The sequence below is a fragment of the Crocodylus porosus genome, unplaced genomic scaffold (assembly GCF_001723895.1).
Source record: "Crocodylus porosus isolate Cpor-Errol unplaced genomic scaffold, CroPor_comp1, whole genome shotgun sequence".
Lineage (NCBI taxonomy): Eukaryota > Metazoa > Chordata > Crocodylia > Crocodylidae > Crocodylus > Crocodylus porosus.
Window position 1 is genome coordinate 27,441,447 of NW_017728951.1, and position 18,645 is coordinate 27,460,091.

An 18,645-nucleotide genomic window follows, 5' to 3' on the forward strand; every position below is an offset into this window, starting at 1 on the left:
CCTGCTTCTGTCTTTTCAGAGAGAAAGCAGGGATTAGTCCTTTATTTTCCTGCCTCTCTCATACAGTGACTCTGTGGTTATAGTACTCATCTAGAGTTTAGGAGACCTTGGTTCTCTTCAGCCTGTGGGAGTTCTGACCTATATCTCTCACCTCCTCTGAGGGTGCTTTCAGCAGCCAGTGATTAATTATTCTGTGGGGGATAGAGGTGCACTCTACTCCTCATTTTCAAGCTGGACCATTTTGAAAGAATTCAAGTTTCAATAGGCCAGAAGGAGGGAACAAAAGAGAGAAAGCATAGCTAGCCTATAGTTGGAAGTAGGGAGTCCTACATGCTGTCTCCTGCTCCAAGAATTGTTTTTGTATTTTATCCAATGACTCTTTTATATAAAATATATAAGCAGACCTTGGGACAGGGATCAGAACTCAGATCTCTCCCTTTCCAACTTCCTGCCCTAGTCACTAGGCTCTTGAATTATTTTTTTCCAAAGTAGCTTAGCTTCAACATGAAGAGGAGTAGGAGCCCCACCAGCAGTGAACAGCCTATAGCTCTCAGAGGATGAAACAGAACCCAGATCTCCAAAATGCTGGGTGAGTGCTTCAACCACTGAACTACAGTAGAAAGGGAGAACAGCACTGCCTCCTTCTCTGGTTGTGTTTCTGAAAGCGAATGGCCATAATTGCTGTGTGGAAAATTCAGTCCTGTGGATATATGTGAGGAATGATCTAACCATAGTGACCAGATTGGGCCCCTCTGAGACTTGTGCAGGAGGAGTACTTGGTTTGAGGATACTGAGCAGTGTGAGACAGGTGCCAGGCTGATCATTCTTGTCAAGATACAGGCATCCTAGACATGTGCTCAAGCTGAACTTTAAACATTTAAGAAAATGTACTGAAAAAAATCGTAGGCCATTATAAACCTTACGTGTCTATGGGATTGGGTGAGTAAGTCTAAATGTAAGTCCGTGGTGTTCCATTGTGACACTCAAGTACTTGTCTGGATCTGGGCCTATATGTCCCTAAATTCTCCATCTATAAAATGGCACACATGAATAATTTGAGGATAAATATGGGGGTGGGGTGGGGAAGGTTTGCAACTCTCAGGTAGTATATTGATGAAATCCTAATATAAGTACCTAAAGGCGCTATACACATTATGTTTATGCCACAATTAACACATTAATTGCAGCATAAATGGTAAGGGTGCTCCCCCCTCCACCGACAAGTAGGAAGGGCCTGGTTGGAATCATAGAAAGTTAGGGTTGGAAGGATCCTCGAGAGGTCATCTAATCCCAACCCCCTGCTTAAAGCAAGACCATCCCCAACTAGATCATCCCAGCCACACCTTTGTCTAGGCAGGTCTTAAAAACCTCCAAAATGGAGAATCCACAACCTCTCTGGGTAACCTGTTCCAGTGTTTTACTACCCTTCTAGTGAGAAAAGTCTTCCTGATATCTAACTTAAACTTCCCTTGCTGCAACTTGAAATAGTTGCTCCTTGTTCCGTCATCTGCCACCACTGAGAACAGTTTAGCTCCATCCTCTTTTGACCCCCTACTTCAGGTAGTTGAAGGCTGCTATTAAGACCCCTCTCAGTCTCCTCTTCTCTAGACTAAACAAACCTAGTTCCCTTAGTCTTTCCTCATAAGTCATGTTCCCCAGCCCCCCACCCCTCACCATTTTTGTAGCCCTCTGCTGGACTCTCTCCAATTTGTCTCCATCATTTCTGTAGTGGGGCACTACTACACAGTACTCCAGATGTGGCCTCACCAGTGCTGAATAAAGGGGAATAATCACTTTCCTTGACCTACTGGGAACATTCCTACTGATGCATCCCAGTATGCTGTTAGCCTTCTTGGCAACAAGGGCACACTGCTGGCTCATTGTCAGCTTATTGTGCACTGTAACCCTCATGTCCTTTTCTGCAGAACTGCTGCCCAGCCAGTCAGCCCCAGGCCTGTACAGGTGCATGGGATTGTTCCATCCTAAGTGCAGGACTTTGCACTTGTCCTTGTTGAAACTCATGAGATTTCTTTTGGCCCAATCCTCCAATTTGTCTAGGTCCCTCTGAATTCTAGCCCTACCCTCCAGCATATCTACTATTCCCCCCATCTTGGTCTCATCTGCGAACTTGCTGAGGGTGTACTCTTTGCCATCTTCTAAGTCATTGATGAAGACATTGAACAAAACTGGCCCCAGGACTGACTCCTGGGGCACTCTACTCAACTGATAATTCAAAAATTATACTCCTGCCATGTACATGTGGCAGCCATGGCAGGAGGTACAGTTGTCAGGATTGCAGATAATATCCATGGAGCTTTTCAGAAAAGATGTGCTAGGGGCCTAATACAGATAGATCCATTAGGCTCTTCATTTCACTGAAAGCACGTTCCTACCTGTACAGGCTTTTAAAACTGTCTTCATGGCCACCTCTAAGTGAATAAAAGTGAATAACCGGAATATGACTGCATTTTTGTAAAAAAGGGATATTGACAAATAACAAAAACAAAAAAGGGCAACTTAAGGCTGCCCAAGCGAGCGTTACAGACCAGCATGTTATGTAGAGTTATACAAGTATTTATTCTGATGATCAATAAGAGCCTACTCATTACCGTAGCAACTGCAAAATCACATGGCACTTATGTTACCTCTACAATACCAAACACATTTTAAAGGAGAAGATGCATACCACATGCTCCGTAATTATTGCTTTAAAAAATTGCATTTTGCTTTTCAATAAAATGATGCATGTTTCCAGTAATGCAGTTCCAGCAACATATAGTATTTGGAAAGACCATGGAATTATTATGGAAACAAGAATATTATAGTTTTGGCAAATGCACTTATTAGATAACATAAAATTACTGGCTATACCTTAAACAGATGGCTCTAACTGGTCTCCCAGTATATAATGGTCCATAGCAGAAAATATTCTCTTTAATAAGCATCTTCATCCTAATTTCCAATTTTTCCAATTTTTATCCTTTTTTTAATAAAGAAAAAAGGGTTTCTCTCAAAAGTGTGCATGTTATCTGTGTACTTTGCTGAAATTGAGCTCCACTTCTGGTACTGCCATATTTTCACATTTTAGCTATATTTTAATGTGTTTATTACCAATTTATTTATTTAAAATGTTGCTCAAATATATAAATGTACACAAATACATAAATAACCCCATTCAGTAACTTACACCTAACCCTTTCCAACTTTCAGTACCCACCATGACAATTAAACCCCATATCCTGTATCTGGATTTGCGGGAGGGTACCCTTACAAATACTTGGAACTATACCAGTAACAGGTATGACAAATATTTCTATACTAAGGGATACATATTTAAAAACAAAATTTGATCAAATAATCCAGTATTTGGAATGGAAGTTTGGGCATAAAAATGACCAGTAGGGAAAGGAAAGCAAACTAGTTCCATTTGACTTAAATATAAGTGCCAATCCAACCTACACTTCTAGCATATATATTGTGGAGTTCTGGAGCTGCCAGCATCCTTCAGCTCCAGCAGTCATTCAGGGCCTGAAAATATGCTGTCCACTGCTAAACACAGGGAAAAAAAACAGTAGACTTTTTCAGAGGCTTATTGTTTTAAGAGATTACACAACATGTAATCCCTTAAAATGATAGTTGATGATAGTTTTTGTTAGCATATTTTCTCCGATGTAACTGGAAGCACTAAAGATGGGCATGATGTGAAGAAAAGTCATGTGGGTAGGACATAGCTTAGGTATTGTATTTTGCACCCCTGTTCATCTGTTTCCTTGATAATGATATGGTTGCTATTAACACTTTATTATACTATTTTATTAAGCACCGTATTAATTCATTTTGTTGGCTTTATCTGTTGGCATGTCAGTAGGCAATGGAGTGAATTTTATCGTGCCTATATGTTATTTGAGCTTCACACATCAGTGCACACTCACACCAAAGTCATTCCTCCTACTAATGCATTTTATGAAAACTTTGATATAATCCTTTTGAGTAATCATATAATACACTATCGAAATGCTATGCTGAAATGTCTGGAATGACATCTTTAACTGGGTCCTTAATATTTTCCTGATTCTTCATCCCATTCTTTCCCATGTAAATTCTTCCCTCCCTCTTGAACGCATAGTAATATTCGCTGTGTCTCAGCAAAATCGCTGCAAGCTTCACATAAACTGAACCTAGACAACACTAGCCACTGAACTGGCAACATCTGCCAGCTGATGGTACACAGTTGTCTCATTCTCTTATTTCTGCTTTTCTAACCGTCAAGTGACAGCCTCTACAAAGATAGTAACCCCTGTCTATTGTGTCAGAATAGTCTGAAAACATTTAAAGGGTCTGTCTCTTAACAAATATTTACTACCTATCTACAAGGATTATGGTGCATTATTAAATAGAAACAAAATTCATGGGTTTTTTTTACTTTTCCTATCAATTATTTTGTTTCAGTTTGAGCAAAAATGGAACTCTAGTTTAGAGAAATCATTGCAATAGATCTGTGTTAGTTTTATTCAGCAATTCTCTGTATTCCTTAAACATCTATATGCTTTTCAATTATAGCAATATTTTACTTGTCACTGCAAAATGTCAGGTTATTGCTTCAAAGGTAACCTCATTTTATATAATCAGATGGAAAATTAACTAATATAATAGAGCACGGGATATTAGATAAAAGTCCAATTACTGTTTCTATAGTAATGAATAACAATTACTAATGTAACACAGATGTTAGCATCTAAGCATTGTCAGTCTTTTTACCTAACTTTAATGTTATACATAACAGTTGATTGGAAACATCAGAACAACTGTACTAACAGTTTAACATTTTTTGGTTTATTTTTCTCTATAAAGTGGTTTTTGAAGGATGACATTCTTCTTCATCCCTTTTAAAATGGCCTAGCTAAGATTGCATGTTCCTTAAAGGACACCTGAAAATAATCTTAGTATGTTTGAAAAGCTAGGTTTTGATACTAGGCTATTAACTGGTCAGTTTAGCAGCTTTATAAATCGAGAGGGAACTAAAATGTGCTACTGAACTGATCCTATGCAATATACTAAAATGTAGTTATGGTAATAGCTAAATAGTGACAGGTCTCCCTGTGGCAGAGCACAGGGTGTGCCTGTAGCTTTAAGGGGTCTGAGCAGGCAGCAAGCAGCCTGCAGGTGAGAGTGGATCCAATCAGGCCATCACATGTTAGGCAGGAGGTTGCCTGATTGGTGGAGAGGGTGGGAGCCTGGGTATAAGACTAGGCCCCAAGAGAAGAACTGACAGTTGCTGCAGGAATCAAAGGAACAGCATCATGCAGCCAGAGATCTGTTGCTCCCACAACAGCTTGAAGGAAATGGAGGAGGTCCCTGGTCCTGGGGTATGATCTTAAACTGCACCCTGTTGGGGAGGATGGTGTGGTGGGCTGCCTGTCACAGGTCAGTCTCCAGGAAATGCCACCCCTGTGCCTCCCCAGTGAAAGGAGTGGATGGGGTGCTAGAAATCCTCAGCCCCTGCTGCCTTGCGGGTGACCCTGGGGGGGGGGAAATGTAGGGGAGCACTTCCCACCAGAAAAGCACAGGGCCAGCAGCCCAGTGAAGGACAGGGTAGAAGCCCAGTGAGGGAATCAGGTGTTAAGGCCCTAGTGAAGGGTAGGGTATTGAAGGCCCAATTAGATAGTATGGAAACAAGCCCCAGTGAGGGAGGCATGAGTCTAAGGTAGGTCTGAGTTTGCCTGTGGCCAAGTCTGGACTAGATGAGGCCTAATGCAGCCCAGCTAAGGGGCCAGGTGTGTATTGGTGGATGTGGATGCCATCTGCGAGGCATGGGACACAATATAAAGAGAAGTTCCAAGCCATGTGTTCTGCCTTTGGCATCAGAGCAATTAAATGGTCAGCCTCCCACCTAGGAACATCTTTAGTTACAACAAAGGCATGGCAGGCAAGGTAGGTGGGCGAGCCAACATGCAGGCCAGTCCTGGGATGGTCCACTTGTTACACTTCTGCTAACAACATTTAAAAAGTTAAGTAAAACTTTCCATGAACTTAAATTCAGACATGTTGTACCATATTCTCAGAAAGCAAGTATTTTGTATTCTTGATCTCATAACATCCTACTTGGTATCACAGATATTACCAATTATAATTTAGTCATTGGTTTTAAGTAAGAGATGCCACCTGCTTTTTAAATCATTTTCATTCTCTTGCACTGATTAGAAGTAACCAGAGAGATGCAAAAATGTTGAGGCAATCAAAAATCCAGTTCATTTAGAATAAAATAATTCTGTTTTATTTGTACATTTGTACAATAGGCTTGCATCATTAAAGTCTTGTGTTATAGCTTATTTGCTGATTTATGTAACTGTCACCCTCCTGTTTTAGGTTGGTGTAGTACTGCATTATTCTACACTCTCCACTATGTTATGGCTTGGAGTAACTGCAAGGAATATTTATAAGCAAGTCACAAAAAAAACACAGCCATGCCCAAACAGTGACCAGCCTTCTTACCCAAAACAGCCATTGCTCAGGTATGGACTAATAGCATTTAAAATTCTAAACTGTTAAATGTCTGTTTTGTGTTTGCTCAATGCTTTTGTGGTGCAAGCTATGAGTAAAATCACTGAAAACCTTAATTTGTAAAAGTTCTGGAGAAATGTATGCTTAAAAAGTGGAAAAAGCTGAAAATGTATTGTAGTTTGGCAGTTAATTTCACTCAAAATATTTTCACATACATAAAGTATGTCTAGTTCAATTTGTATACATTTTTATACTGAATTGTACCTCTTTTAAAGCATTATTCAGTGGTTCATAATAAACTTCCCTTTACCCTCATGCTATAGATCTCACTCAGGCTCTTCCTTATTCATGTCAGTCCCTCTCCACACTTCACACCAAAGACCTTTCCCACTTGTGCCACCTGTCAAGATGCTGGATGGAACAGGCCAGCTGGAAAGAATTCTGCCAGGTTTATGGGAGCTGTAGTCTCATGAGAGTCCTTACCAGGAGGGCATACTTTCATGAGAATTCAGTTCAAAATAATTATTTTATAGAAACATACCCCAAAGACTGTTTTTACTAGGGACATAAAAGTTGTATTCACAGCTCTTATAGGCTGTGATGTTATGTAATCCTGCTCTATCCTATTAAATTATATAGAAATATGTACTGTGTATATGTTCATAGAAAGATTTGTGTTTTACTATCCAGGCCCCATTGAATGAAATTTTTATTCCATTATTAGTTTTTTACCTTTTAGAACACTTTCTTTCCAAAGAAGAAATTGATTACAATTCACATAAAATTTGTACAGTGGAGAAGGGAAGGGTTATATTGAATGTTAGCCTTGTGCTAGATGTAAACAAAGGAAAATGTTTTTACTGAGAGAGCCTGAGATTGCTAATCCATGATTTACTATACCATTCTTCACAGATGTGAATTTTAGTCATTCAGTTACTAGCTCATGGCAAAATGAATAATTGCCAATTTTCAAATGCTGCAGTGTAGTTATTAAGGTAGAAAATTGTTTCAGGTTACATAGACCCCATGTGCTGAATGTTCTTCAGATTCAAATCATGTTAGAGTTGGAGGAAAACAACAGACAATCAAGTTACAAAAAAGATTACTTTAATTAGATCCCTTGTTGTAACAGTCATGTTGAGATTCCCAGCCACTGGAAATAAATAGTAGATATTTTAAACTTTGTAAGAGAAATGGTAGAGCTTTTAGCTGTAAGAGAACATGAAAATAATTGTTTAATGGCTCAGTAAAATGATTCTACAGTTAGCTTTCTTATTTCAGGGTGCTGTCTGTCCTAGAGACACAACCACTGAAATGTTTAATATGATTCTGTAATGGCTTCAAACTAACAAAGGATCCATTTCATTGCATGTAGAAAATGGACATATTATGCTGAAAATTAAAAACTCCCATGAGCAAGGGAATGCCCAAACTCCCAGTTAGTAATTGCTGTTCTTTTAGAAGGATATTGATCATTTTTGTGGCCATCTTTATCTTTGCAGTTTTTAATAGTTAATTCCAAAGTACCTATAGCTGTAATATTTCCATAAAATCCTTTGAGATATTTAATTTAGTATATTTATTAATAAGAACTTGGCTTTCACCAGCTAATGTTATTTTGTTGCACCTGAAATCTGACTAGGTGCCCCAAATATGTGTGCATGAAATGCTATCACAGAAGTAAAGGATAATATTGTGATCTTGTTGGGGCCATTTTATTTGAAAATCTATGTTCACAGCCACAGAGGCTGTGCGTGCACAATAAGAGGCTGAGTTAAGGCCCTTTTACATGTCAAGAAAATAAGTAAAAGGTACATGATGTGGACTGCAGAGGCAATTTAAAAACGAGGGACATTTATAGAAGTGCTTCAGGCGGGCGTGGTGGGGAGGGAAGGCGCTTTAATTAGCATGCTTCTGAGATCCGCACTAATTAAAGTGCCTGGAGTATCATGTGTATCATCATTCCTGTGCTGAACAATCTTTAGTTAAAGTATCTCCACCACCATTTTTCAGTGCAGGAAGGCTGATACATGTGACACTTGGGTCTGCTGGAGCAAGGTAATTACCGTGCCCCTGCAGACCAGCTAATTGAGTCCAGCAGACCAGCAGCCTCCCTGCATGCGTATAGGAACCCAAGGCGGTTAACTTGGTTTCAGTAACTCATGTTTATAACTCTAGTTGGCTGGTACTTCTGTTTTTGTTGAATATATCTATTATGTGCGCCATTTATTGTTTTCCATCCACTATTTCTCATAGTAAGTTGAATGTATAAAGGGATATAGTTAGCTGTCTTAGTCTGAAGTTAGACAAAAGACAGGTAGATGTGCACTTTATAAACTAAATAATGAAATAAGCTGTGTTTGAGATAGCATGTGCCACTCTTGTTCAGTTAGTCTGTAAGGTACAAATCTACCCTGCCTTCTGTCTGAATTTGTAAGATCAACTCACTTTGCAGTTGTTGTGTGCATGCTGTATTTACTACTATTCCAACTGGTTTGAAAAGTGAATGAAGTACATCAAAACATGTATTTGATTCATTTTAAATTTCTTGTTAATTCTGTGCCAGAGTTATTGTCTAATTTCCTCCAGTAGTATCCTCTGGTGAATCACAACAGATATCTTTGTCTCCTACAACAAGAGCATACTAGGGGGATATGAGTGTTCATCCATATGCAAACCAGAAAGCGAGTCTTCATTGAATTTTGTGCAATGAAACATGCAATCTTAACACTACATGATGCCACTCCTGCACATAATTTGATGTGCTTCAGAATTATTAGAGCTACAGATATGTATCTCTCTGTGTGATTTTTAAGCAAAATGTGCTAATGCTGACTACTGGTTCACCTGGATTCAAATTTTGTAAACAAAAACACAAGGGACGCAAATGGAGAAGATTCAAGTGACAAACTCTACTCAGTCTTTCTCTCCTTCTATTGTCTGCCCTTGGGTTTTGGCACCTGGAGTCGTCACAGGGCTACATATGCATGGCATCAGGGTTTGCAAACAGTGTATCTGTGAGCTTCAGCTATATTCCCTTGGTGTGCATGGTACATCTTAGAGAGAACTGCAGGAGAGGTTCAGTAAGCTCTATTAGAATAATTCCCTTGTGTGTGGGAAGACCAAAATTAGACTACTATAAACTGGGTTAATGCATCTGAAAATGTGGGTAGAAACATATATAATTCTATTTACATGCCATAACTTGTATTCAGATATATAGAAAAATTATGCAATTAGAAACTTGCAAAATCGGTTTTAGTTTAGATTAAATGAGGACCCCTGCAGTAATATCCTACCCATACATGTGATTGTATTCAAATAAGCTTTGGTCAGTTTTGTTTATTATTGTAATCAGGCCCTGCTATTGGGGCATTGATGTGATTGTGAAAATGTACTGCAAGGTCACTGCAAGAGTATTGGCTCATTTTCTCTGACAGAAAAACACATGCTAGTGACTCCCTGTTGGTCCACCAAAGGAAAGTTTAGCTAATCTTCTAAGCATGCTGCAAAGCCTATTTTTTTCCTTTGTTTTTAAGAGTGCTTGAAGAAGTGTGGGCTGAAATAGGTTTATTTAATGGCAGTCCTATATGTAGTAAAGTTTTAAATTATGGGATAACTGTCAAAAGTGGTGGATTTGCACCTAGAGCTGTAGTTAAAAAAATATAAATAAATAAATAAAATAGTGCTGGAAACCCCTATTTGCAGTGCAAGTATTTGGGTTCCCTTTACTGTAAGGTCTGAGGGAAAATGTGGGAATAATTTGAAAGGAAATGGGTCAACTGATGACCTCCTCACTCCCTTATTCACATGTTCAGTTAATGCTCCTCAATAAATTCTGGTGCAGTTTAGTTAGCTGCTCCTGCTCAGTGTCTTGACGTGTTTCCAGGTCCGGAGTATTTTGAGCTGGGGCAGAGCAGCCCTGGCCTGGCAGCAGACTCGGGGTGGCGGGGTCAGCCCAAGGGTTTGGGTTGCAGCGTCAGGTGGTAGAGGGGCTGGCTGACCATGTGGCTAGTCAGCAGGTAGGGGTCTGGCCCCCTGCTGCCTGGCCTGACTGGGCACAATTTATACCTCATCATTTACACATGCATTTAGGCAAAGTTATTTTCACCACTGTAAGATAGTACTGCTCCTGACAACACTGTCTTACAGCAGCAAAAATTATTTTGCTGCAGTGTAATAGCGTTGCACGTGTGGACTGTGACACTTTACACCACAGCAAATTAGTCTACTGTGCAGTTAAACAAATGTTAGGTACATCCTGTCTATCTCACAGGAGGCTAATACTGTAACGGACAGTGAATGAGGCCGTGGTCTTTGGGGTGCTTTATCTCCTGGTTTGTGTACAAAATGTATGTGCGCAAAATGCATATTTTCCGAAGTGCTCATTGAATGCAATGGGGATTCTCAGGAATGTTTAATTCATTACATTCCTCAGTACATTTGACAATATTCAACAATAGTAGTATGTCTTTCCTGATCATGGGCATGATCAGGAGGCCTTACAGGTCTGCAGGGGGGTTGGTGAGGTCCATAGGGGAGGTTGGTGGGTCTACAGAGGAAGAGTAGTGGTTGCCAGTCAGGTGAGGGTTCTGGGGGTTAAAAAAAGCCCAGTCGGGGTCAGGGGGATGGAAAAGGAGTAGCTCTGGGGCTGAGGTGAGCAGCTGGGCTTTCCCAGCCCCAGGGCTACATGAGAACATGTATAAGCATTTGGGAAAATGGGTTAACCCTTTCTTAGAATCATGGAATTAGAGGACTTTAAGGGACCTGCAAGATCATCAAATCCAGTCCCCTGCCATGGACAGGAAGTTAGCTTATACTGGGTTAACCTGATCTTGATCTAAGTTAGTGCACCAACTCAGGTAAACTAATTTATATCAGGCACGCCATTTTGGGAGTGATTTAAACCCTCCAAATGCCTGCACAATTAGGCATTTAGATCAACCTTACTCTGGCTAAGTCAATCTGAATGTAATGCCTGTATGTACCCCCCCCAATGATGGATAGGTGCAATTTTCAGCTGGCCCTAACCCAGATCAGTTAATCACTTTTTACCAGTATTCAGAAGCATTTTTCTGTAAGTGGTATCACCTGAACAGATTTACACTTTTCTGTGGTACCAGTGTAAATATGTTTCATTTTATAATGTAAGAAAAGTTTGCATATGTGTGTGTGCATGCATGCATGCGCATGTTTGTACACATATGAGACATATTGGCTAACATGAACTACTAAATTGTGCAGTATAACTTTATATTTATTTTCATACATTAACATGAACACAACTGAGTTTAAGTGATGTGGAAAAGATGAGAAAAAAGGATCTTCCCAGTCATTCCATTATCATAGCAAAGGAAATCAACCACAAAACCTACTTAATTTCTAATCAAGGCACTAAATTACAAGTACTGTTAGTGAACCCACACTTAAGATATGCATTAATATGCATCAGTGCTTCTTTAATCTTTTCAAGAATATAATATTATCTTTAGCTCTCTCAGGTACCCTAATGTCAGTCACTGTTATCCGGCTGCATCCATCCATAATATTCTTAAACCTATCTATTAAGATCTCTTGCTGTAAAAGAAAAAGACTGGCTAAGCTTCAAGATCTATAAAATCTCGCCCAGCATCCCCTGACATGTAGTAACAGGCCCTTTGCTAAACCTCTAGCCTTTCAGATCAATATTTTTCATACGTCTCTAAATGATACCATGTGGTCAGCTCATCTGTTTAGCCTTTTGTCCATAGTTGTAGTTATATTTGTTTCAGTGCAAATCAGTGGAGGCATGGTTTAAATACCGACAAACTTCGGCACAAGTAGGTCTAAAATTTCACATTACATGCTAATGCATCTGTCAGGTTGCAAAGAGATTCTGGATGAAAGTCAAGTTTTTCAGAACTCTTAATGAATAAGTAAATGAAGCAATAGAACCCAGTACTGAGTTGCATTAACACGTGTGTCTCTTGCAAATCATGGGATGTGATTCTTCCACTCTATTTGGCACCAGTGAAGCCTCACCTGGTAATCCTGTGTCCAGTTTTGGGACTCACACTTCAATAAAGATGCGGACAGATTGGAAAGATGAATAGGAGCCTGGGGAGCATGACTTAAGCAGGAAGGCTGAAAGAGCTAGAATGATTTGGTCTGAAGAGAAGACTAAAGGAGCAGTAAGGGATAAGCATTTGATAACAGTCTTCAAATACCTAAAGGGTGCTCATAGGATGGAGATAGATTTTTCTCTGTGAGCGTGGCCTCGGCCTTAAGCTGCAGCAAAGGAAATTTAAGTTGGAAATTAGAAAGAACTATCTATGAGAATGCTCAAGCATTGGAACAGGCTATCTAGAGAAGTTGTGAAATCTCCATCCAAGGAAATTTTCAAGAGCAAGTTTAACGGGCATTTGGCTGGGATGGTTAAATCAGAGATGACTAGATGACTAGAAGGTCTCTTTCCTATCAAATAACTGTTTACTGCAGTTGAGTCATGTGCAATAGTAGTCATAACATCACAAAACCTATGGATCTTCTCAGGCCTATTCCCTGTGGTTATGTGTCCTGAAGTTCCCACTTTGAGAAGCCAGTCATCTGCTCCTAGATCTATTCATTGTAAATTGTGAGCTCTGAAGGTAATGTTCCTGAGCCTGCAGCTTCCTCAGCATCTCTTTTATCAGAAAGGATTGCCAGCCGAAATAATAATGAATGCCAAGGGTCAGACTGGGAGGTGATATAAATGTTGTGTAAATGGCTGCTAATCAGGGGACCTGTCATGGCAGTTGAAAAAGAAGCAATCCAGCCCAATCTAGAGGAGTCTGCAATACAAAGCAGAGGAAGGTTTTTACAGAAGTCTGTGCAAAAGCATGCTTTATTTTTTACCTGCTTTTCCTTCTGCGTACTTCCTGTTTCACCATTACTATGTAAATTGCACCTGCTCACACATAATTGTACATTCTTGCAGATAGCTGCTCTATACCATCCGTTGTTACCAAACAGTTCGGCTTCTTACAGGATGTTTGTATTACATCACAAAAACACCAGTGTGCAATGTTCCTGTCTCCACTGTGAAGTACTAAATGTTAAGTATTCTGGTAACAACACATCTGGCATGTATAAGCATAATCAGCAGTCCTTTAACTTTTCAGGGGTCTTATGTTTAGTTCTGTGAGGCACAGTAATGTCCGTCACTATGCTAACCTTAAGGTCAGGAAAATTTGCCTTATCGGTTTTTAATGCAAATGCATTGCTAATAGGACATTATTTACTATAACAGAGCACTTTTCTGGAAAGAATTTTGCCTTGTGGTGACAAATCTGGTACTAAATGTCTGGAATTTTCATTTTAATTCCTTTCATAGATATGTGGACTTTGCCAAATAGGTCATGTTATCTTGCTCATGTCCTTGTCTTTAGCCTTTGTCTTTGGTGTGAATCATATTCAGTGGCATAATTTGCATACTAACAGACACAGACAGTGTTATCCCCTTGGCACCAGTGGATCTGAAATGTATGCAGTTAAACTGTAGTGCATTTTTCATTAGAACTGGCTCTTTGGAATTCATGTTTCCTAGTGTCAAGGAATGACAGAGAGAGAGAGAGGTCACTAGAAAAGAATGAGCTATTACTTGTCGTTCTCTATATTCTGTGTGCTTAAATATTAATTTCTCTAATCCTCCTTCATGAAAGACGATTTTCATCCCACACTGAACATAGTGGTCCTCATCTATAAATCCTTAAGTGCTCCAGGCTTGGTTATCCCAAAGAGTGTCTGTGTTTCCCTTAACAACCATCTTGTTAATAGACATTGAAATAAATGGGATATCCTACACTGAAAAAGCCCGGAGCAGAACTCTCAAAGGCCATGGCTCAGGCACTCCCCCCAGAGAACAGTCAGCTGTGAAACTCTATCATTAAAAATTAGGATGATCTGATTCTCCCGCATTCAGATTTAAATGGATATGTCTGTTTAAGAAGAGCCTTTTCCCAATCACAATGATGACTAATAGAGTTCAATAACATTGTTTTCCAGTGAAAAGTCTATTGTGCCTAGGTTCTAGGTAGACAGTGCTTTATAAATATATTTGCTTGAATAATAATTTATTTGCCCTGGGCTATTGCACAAAGGCTGTTAGTCTAGGCAGAGTGCGTAAGACAACATTCAGATAAAGTCAGGTATTTACATTTTTTATATGCGCTTTGTACTTGTTATACACTTCTCTTTTGATGGACAAAACACCCCTTTTGTAATTTCTGGGTGTCACACTGGTGTTCTGCTCCCATGTGGCTCCCCATATGACTTCCACATGGCCAAGTGAATTCTATTTAGAAAACTAGTTAGTTTGGGCCATTAACTCAGATTCTGGCTTATGTAGAGTCAGTCTTAGCCATCCACACAAGTTTGGTACAATAGGAAAAGAAGGAACTAATGGTTTTGTTATTAATAAGCATCTTTTTAGTTTTAGATATAGAATGTCTTAAGTAGTTACACTAGAAACATGTCTCCTATTCTCCGGTAATTACACCATATATTTTTAGATCATTTTTATATTGTGCTGTAGTTGGTTTAATTCACTCTTGAACAATAGGAAAAGTAGCAATTCTCATGGATTTACAGGCAGGCAGGCACATTACTTGAATACCAAATGTCTTTAGGAGGACACAGTACATAATAGGTATATTTCAGGCACATTCTCTACCTTTCAGTTACCCTTATAGCTCTTGGCCCAGAGTTTACTTGCCAAAAAGGTCTTTGTCATATTTCTGAAATATGGCCTTTAAGATCTTTGGACTAGCAAAAGTTCTATAGATAAAAATTAAGCATGGAAAATGTCATTCTTTACTAGATTAATCAGTATCTACTAAAAAAAATATAGAGTAAGCTAAAATAGTAAAGTACCGTTTGAACCTATTTGACCATGTTGTTTATAGTTTATCTATAAAATCTGGTCTCTTGAGTAGTTTCAAGCTTGCTAAAGGCAGTCCCCCCACCTTTCTCATCTTCTGATCCAAATTTTTAGCAGCTTTGACATACTGGTTATTACCACACTGACTCTAACAAAAAAGCCAAGAGCATCTCAGAAATTACTCTTTTCACATTTTAAGAAGTTTTGTCAGAGGTACCCTGAACACAGAGCAAAGAATTATATTAATATGACCAAGGAGTGTCAGTATAGCTGGAATTCCTAGCCAAAGTCTTAGGGGACAGAGAATCTTGGCAAGGGAAAAAAAAGGAACAGAAAGATTATTTAGATCTATGCTACCTCCAGGGTGAGCCTTAGAGCATTGTCAAGAAATGAGCCTCACCCACTCACTCTGCAAAGAAGCCAGTGCAAATAATTTAGAGTAGCCCTGAGCAGGCCCCTGTTGGGCTTATTTTTTTGATAGAGATCTCAGCCTTACTTCAAGGGGTATAGACACAGTCAAAGAAACCTGATGGTACCAAATGGTAGGCTTTCTAAGTCAATTGATCATGCATGAGAAACATGAAGACATAGGATACTAGAAAATGACAGTACCTACCTCTAGGTTCCCTTGAGATTCTGTGCATTATCCTAAATATCTGTTGATATTACCACTTGTTAATGTGCATAAGGCACATACCCACACTTTTAAAAGGCTATTCTGTGTTCTGATAGATTCATTAGACTCAGGAATGTACCCAGGATCATTGTATTAATAGCCAGAAGAGTAAAACCAAAAACTCTCCTGGTCAAAAAGAAGCATAGAGCAAGGAATACTTCATATGCAATTTGTATTTTAGGTAAGTAGATTCAAATCATATATATATAGAGAGAGATATTTATCTTTGATTTGAATACACACACACACACACACACATATATAGCTATATATAGATATAGATATTCTTGGGTTAACCTGAAACTGAATTGTGTTTTAATTTTCAGGTAATGGAAAGAAAAATATAAAAATCTTGCATTCAACTTCAACTTGATGGCTTAGGATCTGAGCATTCTTCAGACAATGAAGGGCACTGAATAAAACAGAACTGGGTTAGACACCACTCAACACATTGTTGTAAACCTGGTGACAGAGTATAAATAGAAATCACCAAATGAAGTAGATCAGCTGTTCTGGAATGTGTCCCAGCACATTTGCTCCACTTCACTGGGTGAAAAACATACGATCCATTGATCCCCTGGGGCAATACACAACATATTCCCTGCTTGAAGAAAGCTGCCCTGGGGAATCTCTGGAGGGTATCTCTGTAAGGAGGGAAAGCTGGGAAAGCATAGTCCCCAGGCTAAGACCATCAACCAGCTGATTGCTGGTCCCAGCCCTGGGACCACACTGGAGTGTCAAACTTGCTCTGGTATGGTCTCAGCACTGAGACTGCCAGTCAGCTAATTGGTGGCCCCAGCCCTGGGACTGCACTGGAGTGTTGACTTGCACCCAGGGAATCCCAAATGGGGGAACTGGAGCAGGTACTCCCAGGGCTTCAGGAACCTGATCATGCATACCCCAGGAATGGGATTGGGATCAGGCCTCTGAAGTCCTGGGAGCACATGCTCAGGATGGCTAGAAAGTACAGGCAGCTCCAAGCTGCCCATGCTTTCCAACCTCAAAGTGAACACAAAATAGTGGCACAAAATAATATCACCTATGTTATGGCTATGTATTTTGGGTATTTGTGGTGCAAAATGAGGTACAGATGTGTTTGCTTGGCCTTTGTGCTGCCATCAACATTTTTATGGCACCACAAAGCCCAGATCTGTTTACACCTTATATCCTCTTGTTTTGGACCTTATTCAGAGCAATGCAGCCCAGCAGTGACCTAAGCACCACCACCAGTATTGTGTGTTTGGGGTTGGTCTCTCAACCTGTCCTGATAAAGTTATTCCACTTGGTAAAAAGTTCTTAAATAAGAATAGAAACAGGGACTGTGTCCTTCATCTCACCTGGCTATCTACCCTAATCACCTGGCTGGAGACTAGCTCTCTGTTGCTCTCTAAACCAAAGAATATTTATATATTTTATACAAAATAGAACTTTAGCAGGTGAAGCCCGGAGACCCCTGCCCCAGAATGTCCTGTGACTGATAGTTGGGGTGGGATGTAGTCTCTTGATGGCTGGGATGCAAGGGTTCAAATACATGCTCTCAGTTGGGCAGAGTGGATTAGAGCCCTGGTTGTCTACTCCCAGATGAGTATTCTAACCATTGGACTATTGGATAAATAGGGCACCTCATTTTCTTTCCATGGTGCTGAGTCCCCTTGTAAATCTCACTTGAAAAACTGAAACATTACCACATTTTTTTATCGTTAGCTATTTGGCTAATGTTATCCACTTAATTTGATTCACTTTCACAACTGTTTTTTTATATGAAGTATTTAGCAAAAGATTGTTGCCTTATTGGAGAAGTATGGAGGCTAAGTAAATCCCTATAACTAAGAGGATTTGTTGTACTGATAGTATATATATATATTTTTGTTTTTTATGGTCGGTCTAAAAAGGCATTTTGTTATTGTTGTAACTTAATTTGTGAAGGCTCAGCTGGAGTACACAGAGTGCCTATATACTAGGTGAACCTTCTAAAAATACAAAGGAGAGAGAAAGAGAGTGACTTTATAAAATAAACTAACTTTCCTCTAAAGAAAGAGAGTGAGAACACTGAGAGGAAAGCTTAGAAAATCATCTTTCCATACTGATTCAAGATTCAGTATTTATGATGTATATAATTTGTAACAATAAAAAGAAATAATAGGTCTTTGTGGAATACCTTGAAACTTGAGTGTAAAAGGGAGATTTATCTCCATATTGAAAGAACAGTGATTGAGCTCTTAACTGCAGATCAATACAGATAGTTTGCTGTTCCTCCAAAGGAAAAATGATGCAGGTAAATTCATTACCTGTAAACAAGTTGCTTACCAGCACTGTGAATTATGTATGTCTCTAGAACCTCCAAGTTATCAGCTTGGAAGACAGATGACCTAAACATAAGAACAAAGGCCAGGTAGACATTATTATACTTTTATAGGTATAAGTGACCAGAAACTAGTCTATACCCATAACACAACAGGAGTTCAACACACAAAACCAGTATATAGCTGTAACAGAACATAAGTTTGACACACAAAGACCTGTTTTAAAAATAGCAGAACCTGGTCTAAGATTTCCCTGCCCCCCTCCCCTC

General features: G+C 39.4%; 1 protein-coding gene across 3 annotated transcripts in view; it reads left to right on the forward strand.

Moving 5' to 3' along the window:
• LOC109324124 (adhesion G protein-coupled receptor A1-like) overlaps nucleotides 1-18,645 on the forward strand; it is a 552,135-nt gene that overhangs the window by 485,201 nt on the left and 48,289 nt on the right. For all 3 annotated transcript variants that reach the window (XM_019556021.1, XM_019556022.1, XM_019556023.1), the window contains one exon: nucleotides 6,367-6,512. In XM_019556021.1, the coding sequence (XP_019411566.1) occupies nucleotides 6,367-6,512 (146 nt within the window). The remainder of the gene's footprint in view (nucleotides 1-6,366; nucleotides 6,513-18,645) is intronic.